This window comes from Carettochelys insculpta, chromosome 10, assembly GCF_033958435.1.
Source record: "Carettochelys insculpta isolate YL-2023 chromosome 10, ASM3395843v1, whole genome shotgun sequence".
Classification (NCBI taxonomy): domain Eukaryota; kingdom Metazoa; phylum Chordata; order Testudines; family Carettochelyidae; genus Carettochelys; species Carettochelys insculpta.
In genome coordinates, this window is record NC_134146.1 from 14,658,430 (window position 1) to 14,678,644 (window position 20,215).

General features: G+C 45.4%; 1 protein-coding gene and 1 long non-coding RNA gene across 2 annotated transcripts in view; one reads left to right on the forward strand and one right to left on the reverse strand.

Annotated features, from left to right (window-relative positions):
• SLC25A36 (solute carrier family 25 member 36) overlaps positions 1 to 2,291 on the reverse strand; it is a 54,994-nt gene extending 52,703 nt beyond the window's left edge. The window contains exon 1 of the mRNA XM_075004017.1: positions 2,035 to 2,291. Coding sequence (XP_074860118.1) covers positions 2,035 to 2,075 — 41 coding nt within the window. The 5' untranslated portion in view covers positions 2,076 to 2,291. The remainder of the gene's footprint in view (positions 1 to 2,034) is intronic.
• LOC142018310 (uncharacterized) lies at positions 1,062 to 19,563 on the forward strand. Its single transcript, XR_012646785.1, has 3 exons — positions 1,062 to 1,535; positions 3,715 to 3,806; positions 19,436 to 19,563. It is a non-coding gene; the product is annotated as an uncharacterized LOC142018310 (long non-coding RNA).
• The last annotated feature ends 652 nt before the right edge of the window (positions 19,564 to 20,215 follow it).

Genomic DNA, 20,215 nt, shown 5'->3' on the forward strand with positions numbered 1-20,215 from the left:
GGCATGCTCTCACAGCTGCAACAAGTCCAAGTCGCTAACACTCAAAATCCACTCCCCTGCCTCACCTCCTTCACAGCTGTATGTGCACACATGCACAGTTAAGCCACTCTTCTTTCGAGTAACATCTGGCTAAATAAACCCTCTCCTCCTCCCCCTGGCCTCACACCAGGTCCTTCTTTCCACCCCAGGAACTGTCTGAGGGCCCTGCAAGCAACTCTACCATGGGCATTCCATCTCAACGTGCTCCTCATGTTACAGAGCCAGAGACGATGAAGACAGACCCTGGCACCCGACCTCTGTAGCAGAAGAAGAGTGAAGAGAGAATTTCATATGCAAAGATACACAAAGATGCAGTCAAGTACACCAAAATCATTCCAGCCAACAAGTACCGTTGCTAGCCAGAAATGCGCTTCTGCACTCATCTCTTCGCCAACCTCTTCCACCTCTGGGGTGGAAGGAGATGGATGGCATTTTCCTGTCCTGAGAAAGACTCAAACTACAAAACACTCCCCCCACCCTCTATGCCCCTGGGCACGCTCCCAATTTCCTCTAAGCCTAAAACCCGAGATTTACCCCACACTCAGCACCTCTCACCTGCCAAGCCCCACTCCACCGGCAGCCTAAGAAGAGCCCAGGCTAGAGAGATAAAGGGGTGGCTCCACCTACCCTCCCGCAAAGAGATGCACCAGGGTGGGTCTCTGGCTCATCCTCTCTCATGCTTGGCCCTGCAGACATGAGGCGATGGATGCTTGGGCTCTGCCAGGTCTCTCCTCACTCGGACAGAACCCAGCGCTGCCCCGCGACAAAGGGGACTAGCTCCGGACAGGGAGAACGGCGGCCCAGACTCCAGCGTCCTCCGGCGGCAGCCACAGCCAAGTGGGGAGGGGCCTGGCCTTATGTACACCGCTGGGGGCCCACCCAAAACAGACACCGCCATTGGCCAGGCCGGTGACAGCCCCGCCCCGCCCCGCCCCGCTCCAGCGGCCCCTGCACATGGCCAGCGCCGCAGGCAGCACGGGGCTCGGCCTGCAAAGAAGCGGCGCAATCCCAGCCGGCCGCGCTCCGCTCCCCGCACTGGCCAGGGGCGGGTTCCCGGCCGCAGAAGACTCCCTGCTCGGGTCCGGCGGGGACCCTCTGGAGTGCCGGATGCGGGCAGCCAGCCGGGAAACGGCCCCTTCTCGGGACCGGCAGGACAGCGCGAGCGGAGGCTTCAAGGGTGCAGCCCCCCGCCGCACCGACGGGAGTGAAGCGAGCGAGGGACCGGCCGCGCTCCCCGGGGATGGATTGATGGGTTCCCGCTGTGCCGGCTCGGCGCCCGCCCCCTACCGCCCGGCCTCCGGCGGCAGCAGCAAGCAGGAGCCAACACTGAGCCAGCCCCGCCGCGGGGGGGGGGGGGGAAGGGAGCGGGCCAAGGCCACAGACTCAGATACCGGCGAGGGCCCGAGACCTCCGAGCAGGGGCGGTGCTGAGAAGGGCAGGGGAGACCCACGCCCGCCTGCACAACACGAGCTAGGCCGCCGCACGTGAAGAGCGAGGTGGGAGGAAGTATTTAGCGCTGGTACCTGCGTAGATACCAGGACAGCCCCTTTCCCCCGCAAGCCGCCTGCAAACCTCACCCTGAAACGCCTCCCAAGGCTCCCTCCAGCTCCCCCTGCCCCCGGGATAACCCCCCCCCCAGCCTTCCCTCGGCGGCAGCCAGCTAACTCGCAGCCGATCACCCCCGTAGCCAGGCTGCACTGCAGTGGCTTCCCCCGCCACTCAGCTGCCCCTGCCCACTCACTGCGATCGCCTGGGGCCCCGCCGCCGCGCGTCTGCAGACGCTGCGTCCGACGAGGAGCCATTTCCCTGACGGCTGCAGCAAGGCGAGGTGCTTTGCCCGCAGGGGCCTGGCTGACCCCCGAACCGGAGCCAGCCGGCGCCTCCCGCAGAAATGCCGGCAGGCGGCTTTCTCCAGCACCTGCCCGATTCCCCTCTCCCCGGCTGGTCAGAGCACAGGGCTTTGCAGGCACCATGCGGGCAGGGGGCTGCACCTACCCTCCTGCAAACAGATGCACCAGGGTGTCTCGCTGGCTCATTCTCGCTCATTCTCGTTCCCTGCAGACGGGAGGGGAGGGGAGGGGAGGGGAGGGAAGGAAGGCGGAGGCGAGCGGCGCTTCCGCTCCGTCCCCGGGCCGGGCAATCAGCACACGCACGCGCTGCTGCTGCGAGGGAGCGAACGTGGCACCGGCCAGCTCCTGAGCGCCTGCGGCCGGGAGCGCAGCGGCACCGAACCTTCCCGCCCCGGCAGTGCAGCGCGACCCCCCAGACCGCCGACGCTAATGAGTATGAAGGGAAGCCCGAAATAAACAGACGCTGCCATTGGTCCAGGAGAGGATGTGACGTCTTCGCTCAGCTCCTGGCTGCTCCTTCCACGTGACCAGGGATTCGCAAACTCATCAATGAGCGAGGGGCTGGGCTGGTGGGAGGCAGGGAGGGGAGGGCAATGTTCGGGGTGTTTCCCTGATCCCCGTCAGTCTGCCACACACCGTGGGCTACCATGCAGCACAAGTCGCAGCAGCCTGCTAGCATGCAATATTTTACAGCATAGACTCAAAGAACACTAGGGCTGTGTCTACACTACCACCCTCCTTGGATGGAAGGATGGTAGTTAGGGTGTTGGGAGTTTACTAATGATGTGCTGTGCTGCATACTCAGTATTTCATTGAGTAAATTGCCCCCCGTGGCAACTTCAAAGTTTTGAACTTCTCAGTACTGGTATGCGTCTAGCTACGGCTCACCCGCTGGTAATTTGAAGTGCCTTTACTCCTCAAGACTTCAAAGTACCGGTGGGTGAGCTGCGGCTAGACGCATGCCGGTACTTCGAAGTTTAAAACTTTGAAGTTGCCGCAGGGGGGAATTTGCTTAATGAAATGCTGCGTATGGAGCGCTGCACTTCATTAGGAAACTGCCAACACCCTAATTACCATCCTTTCTTCCAAGGAGGGTGGTAGTGTTGACAAGCCCTAGGACTTCTTGTTGTTCTAGAACTCGAAGGGACCTCCAGAGGTTGTCATTGGGTTCAGTCCTCTGCCCTCACAGCAAGACCAAGCACTGGCTAGACCATCACCAATAGATGTCTGTCTAAGCTGCTCTTAAATATCTCCAGCCATAGAGGTTCCACAACAATTTATTCCAGCATTTAACCATCATGACAGTTAAGAAGTTTTTCCTAATATCCAGCCAAAACCTCCCTTGCTGCAGTTTAAACCCATTACTCCTTGTCCTATCCTCAGAGGCCAGGGAGAACAATTTTATTCCCCTCCTCCTTTTATCCCTCTTTAGGGAACTTGAAAACCACTATCATGTCCTCTCTAAGTCTTCTCTTTTCTAAACTAAACAAGCCCAGTTCTTTCAGTCTTCCCTCATAGCTCATGTTCTCTGGACCTTTAATCATTCTTGTTGCTCTTCTCTGGACCATCTCCAATTTCTTCACTTTCTTAAAATGTGGTTCTCAGAACTGGACACAATACTCCAACTGAGGCCTAATTAGTGCTGAGTAGAACAGGAAAGCAATGTGAGAGGCATATTTTAAAAAGATGGTAGCTTATTTGCGAGTATTTAAAATCCCCTTTTAACTTGGTCACATGAGTATAAAATGTGGTTTAGTGCAAACTGTGCTTTCCACTTACCAGAATGCCTCATCTTCCCTTTTAACCCTTAGCTGTTGTCCCACAGATGGCTCCACCGTGTTCCACTCAGAAGAGTTATCAGTGCAATCCATCAGTACTGTGTGTACCATTCGTTGTAAGAAATGCGGAATCCCTTTGGTATGTTGTCCACTGCACATCAGAAAGCATTCACTGTTGTGTTGTCCTGTTTAGGGTGTGTGAGATAGTATTATCACTATGGTATGGTATTGTTGTCTTACAGAAGAGTGTTGCTGTCATATGGTACCATATGTCATGCAGAATAGATCACTATTATACAGTACCATACGGCAAGCACAACAGCATGGCTGCATGGTAACTTTTGGCATGTGAATCATTGCCAGATGGCATTATGTGATACGCAAGGCAAATTTTGTTTTGTGTGTATTATCATTCTTCTCATGCCTTCTGTCCTCCAATCATTCTTTCTGTGTACTTCCAACCATCTTCTTTCATGAAGCTAGGTATTTGACTGGTGGGTCTTGCCCACATGCTCAGGGTCTATCTGATCATTATTTTGGGTTAGAAAGGAATTTTGAGCTAGGTCAAACTGGCATTTTCAACCTCCTCTGCAGTGTGGGTCACTTGCTGATTTGAACTGGTATAAGTGGTGCATTCCCTGCCACTTGAAATCTTTAAATCAGGATTTGAGGTCAGGCTAGATCAGGTGTCATCAACTCCCAGCACACAAGCCAAGCACGCAAGCCAATGTTCATCGGCATGCAAGGTGGGAGCTCAGCCCCACCTCTCCTTCCCCATGCAGCCAGGAGCTTGTTCAAAGCCTTGCCACCTATGGATTAACAAAAGACAAGCTAATCCCACCAACCACCACCTAAACGGTAAAGCTCTGCATCTTAACTTATTTATTAATGAAGCTGTTGTAAGTAGGACTGTTAGTGACTTTAAAAAGTACCACCTGCACTCAGACCATACACAGAGGTGAAAAGGTCAAATTTCAGCACTCTGCCTGGGAGACGTTGCTGACTCCTGGACTAGATGATCGTGAGGTTCCCTTCTGCCCTGAAATTCTCGGAGCTTATGACACTTCAGTGACCCTGTGCTGATTTATACTAGCTGAGGTCTGTTCCTGTATATTTAGATTGAAAGGATCACTTAAAGATAGTAATGTGCAAAACACACTACCAGAACATTTCCAGTGGACCCATCTATTTCTGCAGAATCTAAAAAATCCCTTATGCCTGGAAACCTTGCAAATATGAACCAAACATAATGGTAATGGTATCTTCTCGAATTTTTGGGAAGACTGAAATAAGTTGTGTGGAGAAATGATACTCTCTATATATACTAAGGTTGCAAACAGCTGTATGATAAAACTGTATTCTAGCACATCTATGATTTTGGTTAGGAAGATGTGCTATGCTTAAAAAGTGCCACATTTGGTTGGAAACTAAAGGTGCTTTTCTGCACATTGTAGAAAATTAACAAATTATGCTTTGAAAGTATGGGGGAGAGATAGCTCAGTGGTTTGAGCATTGGCCTGCTAAACCTCGGGTTAGTAGCTCAATCCATGAGGAGGCCCCTCAGGGACTGGGGAGTTACAGGCCATTTAAATGTATACTAATTTGATTTTTTGCCTGTAGCTAATGTGCATTTATTTCTTTCCCTCTATCTTAAAACTATTTTACTAATATTGATTAATACTTTCTGCATTCAAACTGAAGGTAGACTTTGCTCTGCATATAAGCTTAGCTATTTAGGTTATGATCCTGCTAAGACTGGGCTTCAATAGAACTAATCATATGCATAGCATTGACCATGTGCATAAATCTTTACAGGATCAGGGCCTTAGCAGATCAATGCATATATCAATTTTGCATGGAAAGAAGCAGGGCTCCACTGGAAGTTTATTGTTTTAAACTGTGCTGTTTGTATTGTTGGGTTATTAATCAGGTGAACTTCCCACTCCATTAATTGAAAATTTTAAAATCTATTTCTGTATTTTCTTATATACAAGATGTGATATAACATTTGGATTTTTACAAAACTTACAAAACCATTTCTGTGACCACTGTATTGAGCTTGCACTAAATCTTGTGCCAAGTAGGCCAAGTGAGGTGCCTTATGAAAGCTGGCAATGCACTGGATTTGCTTATGCTAATTGTATATCTGCACTATCTTTGTATGTAAAGTTATAGATATTGGCTGTATACCTGCATTAGAAATGTTTTCGAGCTAAGGATCCACAATGGAAGGTGTGATCACCGCCCCAGTCAGGTGACATGGGCTGAACAAAGGAACAGAGGCCCAGAGGTAGAGTCTACATTTTATGGAAATTGACTGAGACGTGCTGGCTGGCCCAGCAACCAACGGTAGCATGTCACAACAGGCCACCTGATCAGATGGCTATGTGAAGAAGAAAGGGTTTTTCCCTCCACATGGCAAGTCTATAAAAATGTCCCTGGCAGTGACCATCTTGTTCTTCAATCCTCATGAACTCAACATGTGTGGACTGGGGGTCCCATAACTCTGAGGATGTATTTTCAGAGACTCTCAAGAATAGCAGCTTGTATCATTAGCTGTATCCTGCATCAATAGCTTTAACTGATGTATGTAATATATGACTAACAATTTTTCTGTCACACCCTATTCTTTATTAATAAACTTAGGGTGCGTCTACACTAGCAAGTACATTCGAAATTCAGATTGGAAAACCAAGTTCTTTCAAAAGAACCTGTGGAGCATCCACACTGAAATGGTGCTCATTCAAAATAAACTTCGAAAGAACTACCCGTTCTTTCGCAGTCAGTCCTCCGTTCCTGGGATGGGAAAAGCACCCTCCTTCGAAAGATTATTTCAAAAGAGAGCAAGTGTAGACTCTCCGCAGCCCAATCTTTCAATCTTTCTAATCTGGCACCCTAAGAAACTCACCGGTGGCAGACGAGAGAATTCCCTAGACCACAGGAGGTCAATATTGTCTAGCAACATTGCCAACACTTTCACTGCTTCCTGGTCTCTTAGAAGACAAGTAGGGGTAACTTAAAATTAAATAACATCATAGAACACTGAGAGCCAGGACAGGTGGCTGGAAACAAACTTTATGGGACCATGAGAAATTTGGCCATACCCATAATAAGTTGTCGTCCAGCTAAATAAAATCATGCCAGATTACAGGTGTTGATGGATTGGAGAGATTCAACCTGTATTATGGCACACAAACACGTTACACATATTCGTCAGTTTAAAAGGTAAGGGTAAACATAGGTACTTTTTCCAATTTGATAGTTATACATTTTTTTCTGATAAATTGTATGTACACCATATGATGAAGACAAGAAATTCAAGTTTGATGTGGAAGGCCTGATTACGCCAGTAGAATAGTTCAAGGGGAAAAGTGAAATAGAAGTGTGGGAGAAATGGCAAGACTTTCAAAAGTACCTTAAAATTAAACTCACAGAGAGACTTTTCCTTCTCCAGCTGAATGAGACTTGGCAGGTCAAGAGGCAGAAGGGGATCACATGCAGTTTGGCACCAGGTGTCTAACAAGAAAGCGTAAATTACATTTGCTGAGGGTAATACCAGTTAAATTAATTTGGGATTATTTGAAAAGTGTTTTCATGAATCAGTGATTTCATTAAATGATGCACAAAGGATGCGTCTGCGAGATGCATACTCCAAGGTCACATGAGTTCAAGTTTTCCATCTACGATTAGCTAGGAGGAACAGAAGATGCTTTTCACAGTGCCATGTGACACTGACCATTAAGCACATATCCCAGGAAGACAATTAAAAGAAGATTAATAAACGGGGAAGACATGACAGAGACTCTTTGCTCAATGCTCTGTCTTCTTAGGTGAATTCCTAAACTGGAAACTGATAGCTGCATGTGGAACTTTTGGCTTAGACCCTGACAAAATGAAAAAAAAGATATGCATTGATGAGGATGTTTTTTGAAAGGACTGTAAGTAGGGATATTCAAAATGTTTCCATTAAAAATCTTGGACAGAAATACTGTGTCTTTGACTACACTTTTTTTTTCATGGTTCCACATGCCTTATGCTCCCATTCTCCTCTATGGGCAGTGTTATCTCATGATTCTCCTCAGCAATGGATTCCTTTGACATACTTCCATCCCTCAAAGAAAGTCAGAGTAGTGTCTCATGGCCCATGTAGTCCTGCCGGAGAGAACAGTAAATGGGAGATTGAGAATGGAGTTGTAGTTCTGGTGACTCACAATGAAACACTGCAGCACCATTTTGAGCGGAACATTTTTGGTTTTCATTTGAGATATTTTTGTTTTTGAGAGCTCACCAAAAAGCAAATATTTTCCACATTAAATGTAAATGAAAAGAATCTTTTAGTGTTGGAATTTTGTTGGGGAGGGGGCAGGAGCATGCAGGGGGAAACCCTCTTTTTCAACCAGCTTTATTTTTAAGTTTATTTTTAAGATATATTCAAGTAAAATATTTTGGACAGTTTGTTCCAAACACTTACTACAGTCCATTTACTGGTTCACAGTCCTAATCTAACCGTATGTTTGATGCAGGCTGCCTCTCCTCCACAAATGTATCTAACAAGCAGGTTTTTACTTCTGGGCCATTTAAGAGTAATTTGAATATGGCCAGCCCCTTCCTATCCTCTATGTGTAATGAAAATCCCGGTTATGGGAGGAGAGCAGGGGTCTAGTCTTTGTGGGCAAAATATATATACATATGGTAGAGGCAAGGGGAGAGGAGAAGCCAGACAATGGCTACGTCTACACTAGAGAGTTTTGTCAACAAAACCCCGGTTTTGTCGAGAAAACTCATTGAGCGTCCATACTAAAAATACGTTCTGTCAACACAGAACTCAGCACTTTTGTCGACAGCCTTCCACCTCTGTCCCATGGGGCAGAACACTGTTCTCGACAGAATCTGTTGACAAAAAAGCTGTGTGGACACTTCAAGGGCCCCGTCTGTCGACAGACAGGGCTTCTGAGTCACTGGGCAGCCCTGTCTGCTGTGCTTCGGGTTGGCTGTTCTGTGAGAGAGTGGCTGGGCCGTCTGGCCACTCTCTATTAACAGAGTGGATCGGCCGAGTGATCTGCTTTCATGTGCGGCCGACTTCTGACAATAACTTCTGTCAACAGATCACTGTAGTGTAGCTGTGGCCTTCCTCTTTCTGTGTATCAATGTACTTAAAGGCCACTCCTTACCATAGTAATAGAATGAATTATATAAGACAAGGAAATATAGGAGCTTCCCTGCAAGTAAACCTAAAGTCAGCTTGAGCCTAGAAACCCAGCACAGGCAGTTCGTTCAGGTTTATCATACCCCGTCACTAACAAGCCCGCCCAGGCCTGCAGATGGGAGGTTGGCGGGGGGGGCAAAGGTGGGAATTGCCCCCAGGCCTAGCATTTTAAAGGGACCCGGATCTCCAATCATCACCACTGCCAGAGTTCTGGGCCCTTGTGAACTGTAGTGGCAGCACTGCTGTGCATGCAGTGGGGGGTAGAGGTGGTGGAAGCCATGGTCCAGGCAGTGCTGAGGACTGATTGCCCTAGGCCTCACCCCTTCCGCCCTTGGCCCTGCCCCTAACCTCCATGCTGAGTCTTACTTCTGGACAGCACGACTCAAGAGAAACTGCACTAGATGATGGTCATCTAGCCACATTGCTGGCCACAGAACCGCAGTCACCTAGAGCGAGTAACAGCATGTTCCCCCATTCAGCAAAATTCATGGTGCTCTTGTCTACAGACTCTCTTTTATTCCTAATGATGACGTGGGCCCATGGCATTCTGCCCTGATTCTTCACAATCCTTCTCTCCATATCTGCCCTGCAGTTATAGAGTGTCCTCATTTACTGACTGGGTAAGGATTTACATCTGCTTCAGACAAGCCAACACTTGAGAATTTGTCACAAGGGATGCGATGTCTACGTAAATTTAAGCCTCACTCGTGATCTCAGGAGAGAACTATCAAATGTTAGAATTCTTTTATGCCAGCAGGTGGCTTAATTTTATTCAGAAATATTGTCAGTCAACCTCAGGGATGCTGAAGCTGCCACAGTGAGAGAACCCCAGGGTGTCCAGGGCTCTTGGTGTACTAGAAAGATAAATTTCTTCGAGCCTGTGTATTTATAGAGGAAAGGTTGCAAATGTGACCTGAAATTAATGCGAAGGCTCAGGAACCAGAAGGGAAAAAAAGAGAACCCATACTGCATTAACCATCCCGACCCCCATGATTTTTAAGCCAATCGCATTATTTTTGATCATCTAACTCATGATTTTCCAGTTGTGATGGTTGGTGACATTGCTTTGCACAAACCAAACAGACCACACACGGTGGGAAAGAGGGTTGAATAAGTCTCCAAATGTGAAGCATGGACTTAATTTAATCATAGCTTTGCTTATCATTGTATGAAATGTTCTTTCCAAAGTATTATTTGCTATCTTTTGCCAGCCCCCAAGGTTAGCAGTTTCCCTTAGTAGTTATATTTATATCAAATAACCTATTTTAAAAGAGAAATATTTAACATTCTCAGACAGTCTACTTATCTAAGTCACATATTATTCCTTTTCCTGGTCGGGCACAGACAAACATTATATTTGTTTTCCCCCAGCTGATGACAGTTTGAGTATACTGTAGGTTTTAGTCTGAATTATTTTAATCCATTTCTCTTTGCATCGCTAAAATTCCTTTCTTTCTGGGATAAAACCATTTATCCTCTCAGGTTTTTGGGGCTAAGGAAGTTTAAATCTTCCATCAGTGTTAAATTCTGATGTGTGCGTGTTTGCATGGGGAAGGGGGGAGTTAAAATTAATCTTTTGGTCTCTGACAGACCCTTAGGCTATGTCTACATGAGAAGCATCTTTTGACAGAGTGAAGCTACATGCAAAAGCAGATTGACAGAGCAAATCTGCTCCGTCGACAGAGAGCAGCCAGAGTGCCCTGTCCTCTGTCAGTAGAAGGGCTGACCAGAAGCTCTGCAAACAGGGCTGCCCAGTGAACCGAAAGCCCTCTCTGTTGACAGAAGTGTCTCCACTTTTTGAAGGGTGGAAGTGTCTAAATTTTCAGGAAGAAGGGGCATCCTTCTCTCTGGGAGATCCCCCAGGGGCCTTGCCTCTACACGCTGTTTTGGAGTCCAGAAGAGCTTCTTCCAGACTCTGAATCATGTGACCATATGCTAATGAGGTGACTGAAATTTACATCCACACCTCATTAGCATTTTGGGGCCATTTATTAGCATGACGCTAGAAAGAAATCTGCTGTTGGAAGCGTTCTGTAGACATCCCTGATGGAGAGATAGCCGTGTTAATCTGTATTGTATCAAAACAAACAAGCAGTCATGCAGCACTTTAAAGACTAACAAAATAACTTATTAGGTGGTGAGCTTTCGTGGGACAGAGCCGCTTCTTCAGATCCTACCCTTAGTCTATTCTGGTAAAGCTAGGAGCTGAAGAAGTGGGTCTGTCCCATGAAAGCTCATCACCTAATAAATTATTTTGTTAGTCTTTAAAGTGCTACTGGACTGCTTTTTTGTTTTGGTAGACATCCCTGTACACCTTGTTCCACGATGAAGAAGGGATGTCTCAACAGAGGGGAGTTTTCTGGCATTTGGCCCCATGTGTTGCACAATTTGTGTAGCTTTTGCCGACAGTTCTCAGCAATCTAAACATAGTCTTTTTGGCATGATGGTCATAAAAATGAGCTGTAAAGGGGGTTGTTTTTCCTGCAGTCCCAAATTATGGTTGCAGGAAGGATATGTGGCCAGGCTACCTAATGCAAGAACCCACTTTGAATCTGCAAAAACAACAAGAAGTCCTGTGGTACCTTATAGACTAACAGATATTTTGGAGCATAAGCTTTTGTGGGCAAAGACCCGCTTCATCAGATGCATGTGGGGGGTGGTTTCAGAGGGTCTTTGCCCACAAAAGCTGATGTTCCAAAATATCTGTTAGTCTATAAGGTGCCACAGGACTCCTTGTTGTTTTCAAAGATACAGACTAACATGGCTACCTCTCTGATTTTGAATCTGGTGCTTTTACATTCAAGATTAGAAAAGTTTAAACTGAGCACAAAGAATTTCTTGGGCAAAAGGGATGTAAAGGTGGGAAATCAAACAATAGGAGTGGTAGCCAGATGTCAGGAGATCCCCAATAAACACCGAAGATGCCTACTGGAAACATCTAAAGCTGAACAGGGGAAAAGTTTGGGTCCAAGCTAGGAAGCTTACTAGCTTGTAAAAGAGATGATTAGAATAACTGTTAGGGTAAGAATTTGCATGTAACAAGTTTCTTGAGGTATGTCTGCACAGCAGCCTTAATCTGAAGGAAGCTTATTTCAAAATAATGCTGCTACACCCAAAAATGTCTTCTGAAATAGCACTTAGCTATTTCAAAATACAGCGTCTGCACACATAATGCCTATTTTGAAATAGAGCCATTAGATGCACTATAACTTATTTCAAAATAAGCTCTATTTCCTGTCTTAACAGCACCTATTTTGAAACAGCTATTTCAGAAAATATCAGAGAGGTAGCCGTGTTAGTTTGTAGCTTCGAGAACAACAAAAAGTCTTGTGGCACCTTATAGACTAACAGATATTTTGGAACATAAGCTTTTGTGGGCAAAAACCCTCTTCATCAGATGCATGAGTGGGGGGTGTGGTTTCAGAGGGGTATTAAAGAGTGGGGTCCCAGTAAAGGGGGAGGGCCAGAGATGACAAGGTCTATTCAGCAAGGTGGAAATGGCCCAGTATCAACAGTACTTATAAAAAGGAAAAAACAAGTCAGATCAGACAGGGGGATGTGAGCCATTGTCAGCGTCTAATGGGGAGCTATCAACACCCAGAGCTGAGAAATTGTCTTTGTTAGCTGTGAGCCACTCCCAGTCTCTGTTTAATCCATGGTTAATGGAGTCAAATTTGCAAATAAATTGCAGCTCAGAGATTTCTCTCTCCATTTGATTTCTGAAATTTTTTTGTTTCAGAATTGTCACCCTTAAATCTGCCACTGAGTGTCCAGGGAGACTGAGATGTTCTCCCCTGGTCTGACAAATTCCCTGGTTCAAGACCTATTAGGTCCCAAGCATGCCAGACTAGGGAGTCTCAACCTATCCTATAGGCTGTGGTCAACATGCCCCTAATTATTCCATTTTCCTGGTTCTCCTTTATCTATGTCCAATCACCGTAGAGGTTTCAGAACTCTGTAGTCTGCTCATTTCTTAACAAAGCCATTACCCTACCGTTGTTATGCTTTTTTAAAAATCCATTAAAATGATGTTCATTGAAGATTATTGCAAAGCTTCATATACATATTCTCTAGCTCCTTTTCCTCTTCCTCCTCTTCAGATGAACAACTGTGCACCTTGCCTCTTGCTCCATCTCTACCTAGTTCTAGTGCCAATCAACAAGCAGAGGACATCTCATAAAATGGTTCATTTTGAAACCATTGTATTCAGGACTGAAAAATGTGAGGAATTAAAATGTATGAAGACTCGTGATATAAGTGTACAAAAATATTCTTGAAGTAATGAGAAGAGTAAAGAGTGAATTAAGAGAATTTCTAAGAAGAATGGATGAAAGGAAACTATTCATGGAATTATAAGACATAATTTAATTTTCTCCCCAGTTTAAATTATTTTATTTCCAAAAATCCAGCCATTTGACTTGGCATGAACATTTTTCAATCCATGTATTAACTTCTCAGGACAGCCAACCCTTACACAAACCAATCTTGGAGCATGGGTAGATTGGTCTATCCTACCCAAAAATAGTCTCAGAGGGTTAGTCATGTTAATCTGTAGCTTCACACATAACAAGGAGTCCTAAGGCCCCTTTTGAGACTAACAAATGTATTAGGTCATGAGCCTTCATGGGTGAAACCCACTTCCTATTCATTGCAGAGCTGGGACTTTGTATCTCAGTTTCATACAGATATCACAGGCTGGGGATTCAGTGAGAGAGGGGAGCAATTAAGTTGGAAAGAGAGATATATATCAAGCGACGTCTACAAACAAAGCTTATCCATCAGTTGCACTGAGGTAAGGGGAGAAGAATTGCTGTGGTCACAATTGCATGGGATTTCTGTGTACCTGACCCTGACCTTCTGAAAATCACCGGAAGGTTTGGGGATGTCACTGTAGGGCTTGCAAGTTTACTTTTCTCAGCCTCTTCAACAGGGAATCAATGCTCATCCCATGCAACAAAGCAACTGTTAAGACATTCCATAGGGCATCACCACAGTTTTCCTTTCTCTAAATTCCGTCCAGTGTTCCACTGTGGAACCAAGCCCTCCATCCCCATTATTGCAACCACCCACAGTATTTAGCAATAGTGTTTTCATGCATGTTATTGCTATTACACCCACTTCTTGTCTGAATGAGATAGATTTCAGTTGCCAGATGTCAGGCAGTAACAAGTAATCATAATATCCTGAAATAAGGCTCACTCTTCCCACTCACTTCTCCATTATTTGTTGTATTTGAGCAGGAATGCCCAAGGGATATGCTCTACATCACAGTTGGCTGTTGACTTTTCCAGTCACTCTTTGGATAACTTGGCCAGGGACCAATGTACACATATAAAATCTTTATAACTGTACTCTTATCTTTGAAAACTTGGTGATCGGGTGAGGTCCTGGATGATGGAAAAAAGGCAAATGTAATACCCTTCTCTGAAAAGGGGAAAAAAAGGGAACCAGGGAACTACACACTGTTCAGCCTCACCTTAGTCCCTGGAAAAATCATGGTGTAGGTGCACAAGGAATCCATTTTGAAACCCTGGCACGAAAGGAAGGGGATCAGGAAGAATTAACATGGATTCATAAAATCGTGCCTGATAAACCTGATTGCCTTCTAGGATGAGATAACTGGCTCTGTGGATATGGAGAAAAAGGAGGATGTGATATACCTTGATTTTAGCAAAACTGTTGTTACGGCCAAGCATAGTATTCTTGATGGCAAGTTCAAGAAGAATAGTCTGGATGAAGGGATTAGAAAGCTGGCTAGACTGTTGGACTCAATAAGTAGCGATCAGCAGCTTGATATCTAGTTGGTAGCTGATATCAAGCAGAGTGCTCAAAGGCTTGGCTAGAGGGCTAGTTTTGTTCAACATCTTCATTAATGATCTGGATGATAGGTTAGTTCGCACACTCCACAGATGACATTAAGATGGGGGAAGAGATAGATATGCTGGAGGGTAGGTATAGTCCAGAGTGACTTAAAAGGACAAGTGCAGAGGCTTCTACTTACGCTAGATGAATCACCTGCACTGCTACAGGTTGGGGACCAAACAGCTAAGTGGCAATTGTGCAGAAAAGGACCTGGGGATTGTAGTAAACAAGAAGCTGGAAATGAGTCAGTGTGCCCTTTTTGCCAAGAAGGCTAAGAGCATATTGGACCACATCAGTAGGAGCATTGCCAGCAGATCAAGAGAAGTGATTATTCTCCTCTATCTGTTACTACTAAGGCCACATCTGGAGTACTATATCCAGTGTTGGTGCCCCCATTACAGAAACAATGAGGACAAGCTGGAGAAAGTCCAGCAGAGGGCAATGAAAATGAATCATGAGCAAATATTGAGTAAACTGGGCTTATTTAGTCATCGGAAGGAGAAGAATGAGGGAGGATTTGATAGTAGCCTTACCTGAAGGCGGGTGCCAGAAAGTATGGAGCCAGGCTATTCTCAGGGGTGGCAGATGACTGAACAAGAAGTAATGGTCTCAAGTTTCAGTTGGGGAAGATCTTGGCTGAATATTATAAAAAACTATTTCACTAGGAGGGTGGGAAGCACTGGAATGAGTTGCCTGGGGAGGTGGTAGCATTTCCATCCTTAGGCCTTGTCTACACTAGCAGATTAGGTCAAACTTAGCTGACTTCAGTCAATTTTCTAAGCAATTAGGCCACACTACAGAGTCTGTTCCTCCAACTTTAAGTGCTCTTAAGGTTGATTTTGGTATGATGTCTCCCCATACTTTATGGAAAATAGGTTATAAATATACATAAGCACCCCAAGCCAGCAGAAAGTGACCTGGCATCACTGCAGTACAGAGCAGTGCAGCATACCGACCAGCCTTTTGGACCCATTCAGTCAGCATCCGTTCCTTACTAATGCATGTGTTATTCTAAGAAGGCTAATATCTTGCATTACAACCTAGAGAAAGCAGGAGAAAGCACATGTAACTTCAGGGACTTAAGCTAGATAGCACAAGCCGCACTGCCATGACTGGGCCACCCCTGTTCTGTTCCTTCCCTTCCCCGGGATCCTGGGGGAAGGGAAACTTTCACTGTCCCAGCCAAGGCAGGGCAGGAGGGATGGGAGAGAAAGCTTGCAGCAACTGCAGTAACCACAGTTCCCATAGACACCATACCCCTCCCCTGCAGCATGCACAGCTGCAGAACCTGCTTTTTGAACCCACTGTCCTGAACGGGGCTAGAAAGCGTGCCGCAATCTGTGCCTTAACATGCCTAGAAGTGAAACGAGTTAAGCAGGCTCCTTAAGAGCTCTGTGTTGTATCTGCATGCAGGGTGCCTAAGAGCAATAACGTATCCTGGTGCATAACACATCCCTATTGTTTTCCACAGACACTCTCATTACATTTATTTTGTGTGTGGCAAAACTTCTCATCTACAGTGAATGTGTCTCCCCAATGTCTCCCCTTCACTTACTTTTTGTTGTAGTGTCTACAACAATGATCTCTTTCACAACTGCTTCTCTCACCTCCAGCTGCTAAACTGAGACGGATCAGAAGGCGAAAATGAACATGGAAAACATGTTCCTTGAGCACCTGCAAGCCACCTGCATGGACAGGGCACAGTTAAATGCATGGAGGAAAACCAAGCTGGAGGAGAGGAGGGTGGATCAGGAGGAGAGAAGAGCAGTCAGAGAGCAGAAAGTCCAGACCCAATAGGAGATGTTGAAGCTGTTGATGCAGCAGAGTGCCTGAGGTGCCTGGTACAAGAGCACAGCACCCCACTGCAGCCCATGCGGAAGCACAAGCCCTCCTCCCCATGTTCCATACGGGGGGTGGGGCGGGAGTTAAGGGCAGCCTTCCATTCAACCCCCAGGGATGCTTCTCAGAACGGAAGTCTGACATATCCCCCCAACCAATTATTGCCAAATGCCTCTTACCCTTACTCACCCCACCTCCAAACCTCCTGTCATGAATTCCTTTAGTGTGCTTCATTTTGTGCCCTAAATAAATTGCATGGCCTCTCAAACACGATGTCTTTACTGCTTGTGCTGTACAAGGAGGTGGGGGAATTTTACGGGGTTTACAGCGGAGCACACATCACACAGGGGGCATCTCCTTAACAGCAACAGACATGACTATCGTGTCATTGTCTGGTCATTCATAAAGCTGTTTTTCCAAGCCTTCCTGGTTAGCAGTGCCCCTCACTGTGCTCTCCTTATTGCCCTAGTGTCTGGCTGCTCATAAGTAGTGGCCAGGTGATCTGCCTCAGCCCTCCAGCCTGGCATGAATTATTTTCCCCTTGCTCTCACAGATTATGAAGCATACTGCAGGCTGCCGCCACAAGGGGAATGCTGCTTTTGCTGAGGTCTAACCAAATCATAAGGCTCCTGAACCTGGCTTTTAAATGGCCAAATGCACAGTCCGCTACCATTCTGAACTTTTTCAGACTGTAACTGAACTGTTCCTTACTGTGGTCCAGACTGCTTGTGTATGGCTTTATGAGCCAAGGGAACAAGGGGTAAGCTGGAACTCCCTGGATCACTGTTGGCATCTCCAAATCTCCAGTGGTAGTTTTCTGGTCTGGGAAGAAAGTTACATTCTGCAACTTTCTGTACAGACCAGAGCTCCTAAAGATGCATGTATCATGCACCCTTCCCTACCATCCCATGTTGATGTTGGTGAAATGGCCCTCATGATCCTCCAATGCCTGCAACACCATAGAGCAGTATCCCTTGTGGTTTATGTACTCTGTGGCAAGGTGGTCTGGTGCCAAAATAGGGATGTGCCTTTCTTCAGTTGACCTGCCGCAGTTAGGGAACCCCCATCAACACAAAATCATCTACAGTGTCCTGCACATTTCCCAGAATCACTGTCCATTTTAGCAGAAGGGTATTGATAGCCTTGGCTACCTGGATCACAGCAGCACCCACTGTAGATTTGCCCACTCCGAATTAATTGCTCACTGACCAATAGCTCTCTTGTGTTGCAGGTTTCCACAAAGCTATTGTCATATACCCACAATGCATTGCTGACAAAGTTAAAGCTGCCCACCCATCATGTGCACTCCATCATGTGCCAGTGTGGACATGCACTTGTGACTTTACAAATTTTTGCGTGCTAAAAATCTACCTTATCTCCTACTGTAGATGGACCCTTAGAGGTTTTTAAGGCAAGGCTTTACAAACTCCTGGTGGGAATGATTTAGCTGTGAGTGGCCCTGCTTTGAGCAAACAGTTGGACTAGATGACCTTCTGAAGTTTAATCTAATCTTGCATGAATCTATGAGTGTATAAAACATATCATTAAGAACCATGAAGGGGTTTCTGTCCCGCTGCTTTGTGGTGAAGTTAACATCGAGAACTCTTTCCCCACCTCAGCTGGGTATTATATTAGCTAATAACTATGCTGGCTGTGTTAGTGGTAGAGTTGAAGAGCATGAAGTGAAGTCTAATTTGCAATTTACAAATTTAATCAAATTGTTTAAATATGTTCTTCTGCAGTTAATTGTAGTGCATCGTTACTGTTCGAAGAAGGGTTATCCTGTAGTTACAGAATAGTGCCCAGGTGTCAATTCCCAGCTTCTACCATAAATTTCTTTCATGACTTCAGGCAAATCACTTAGTCTCAGGGCTGCAGTGGAAGTTAGGAATATAAATATCTTTAAGGAGCTGAGCGTTAATATCTCTAGCTCAGATCCTTAAAGAAACCATGGTGCTTAATTCCCATTGAAATCAATGGGAAGTAGGTGCCTAGATCCTTGAGGATCTAGATGTTGATACCACAATTCCCTACCTACATTTGGGAGATATGTCCTCTCTTTTAGTTTTGTTTGTCTTGTTTATTTAAGATGGAGAATCTTGGGGGCAGGGACTGAATCTTCCTATGTGTGCATTCAGGGACAACATACATTTGAAGATATTGCTGTTGAGTCTAAAGCAAGTCTTCTCTGCTGCTTATGTTGGTGTAACCTATGTCACTGAAGAGTCTCAAAAGGTTGCCCCTAGAGCAATGCAAGTTACATTAACTTAAAGCAGTGCTCTGCTGGCATAGCACCTCTCCACCATATGCACTCCTATAATGTAGGCTAAGAGAAATGTAAGGATTAGGCATCTATAATTATTTGAATAGGAAAGACTTGGCAGGGCTGTTTTCTGTTGCTAGGAGTTTGACATATTTTTAGCTACTGATTTAGCGACAAAGCAAAACTGTTGTAAGTAATGACTTTTAGCAGATATATCGTGTGTGTGTGTGTACTATAGTAGATATACAGTATATCAAGGCCGTAAAAGAGCCAAATGAAAGTTTGCGCCACTGACAGATTAAAATAATGTTTGTAATGCATGCTTAAGTAAGTCCAGGAAATACTTTAACCCAACAAAGGTAACTCATGGTACTTTTCCTAGCAGACCACAGAATTTAATATTTTTGATAAACAAGGACTAGATATTTGGGAGGGTAGAAAAGGATCCCTTTTCATATGGTGCATAGAATGAAGTACTTTGAGAACCACTTATTAAAGTTTCTGTTTATTTTGGGATTCACTCTCTGAAACTTGATGTGATTTTTTAGGATTAACTGACACCATTTTATAAAGGTTTCTATCCCTATTTTACTAACAGGTAAACTGAAACACTCCAGTTTTAAGTGATCAGATAAGTCAATGGCAGAGATGGGAACAAAACCAGATCCCCGGACTCCCTACTTGAAAACTTGTCTATTCTGCCACGATGGGTTTGTCTGGAGTCTGCTAGGGAAGGAAGGAAGCTCCCTCCAGCTGTGTTAAATCTTCTCAGAGATGTTTTGAGTGTTTTTACTTGTGAACTGTATTAAAAGAATTTTACTTTTGTGTGTTTATGTGCACTAGTTTCTCAAACATTCTAGCATTTGGACTGCCAGGGAGAAAGGAGAAAAGGACTGCGTGTTAAACAGAACATAAGGTAAGTGGAAAGTAGCCTAAACTCATGGAAACGTTCACAAGGCTAGTAATGAATGAAACCAGAGTTAGTAAACTGGCTTTTAAAAAAATCTAGGTAGTGTGGGGATCTGGTTATCAGCTGTCTCAAGTCAAGAATGACCGAATCCCTTCCCAGATCAGAGGCGTGACCGGGTCATTTTTGTTAGTAGGAGAAATTGATGCTAGAGTCAGTTGTTTCTTTGTGCAAACCTGTTTATTTGCATAAAAGCACACAAAGTCCTATTTCACTTAATATGTAGGCTCCAATGCTGGCAGCAGATGTTTTCTTTGCTCAAAATTTTCAAGCCTGCTTTTCTAGCCTGGTATGTGCCCCAAGGAGCTCTGCCTTTGTTCCCTCTCAGAGCTACTCGACTACTTGTTCCACTGGATCTCATATTGCTTGCTGCTTCTAGCAAATGCACACAGAAGTCAATCAGCACTTCAG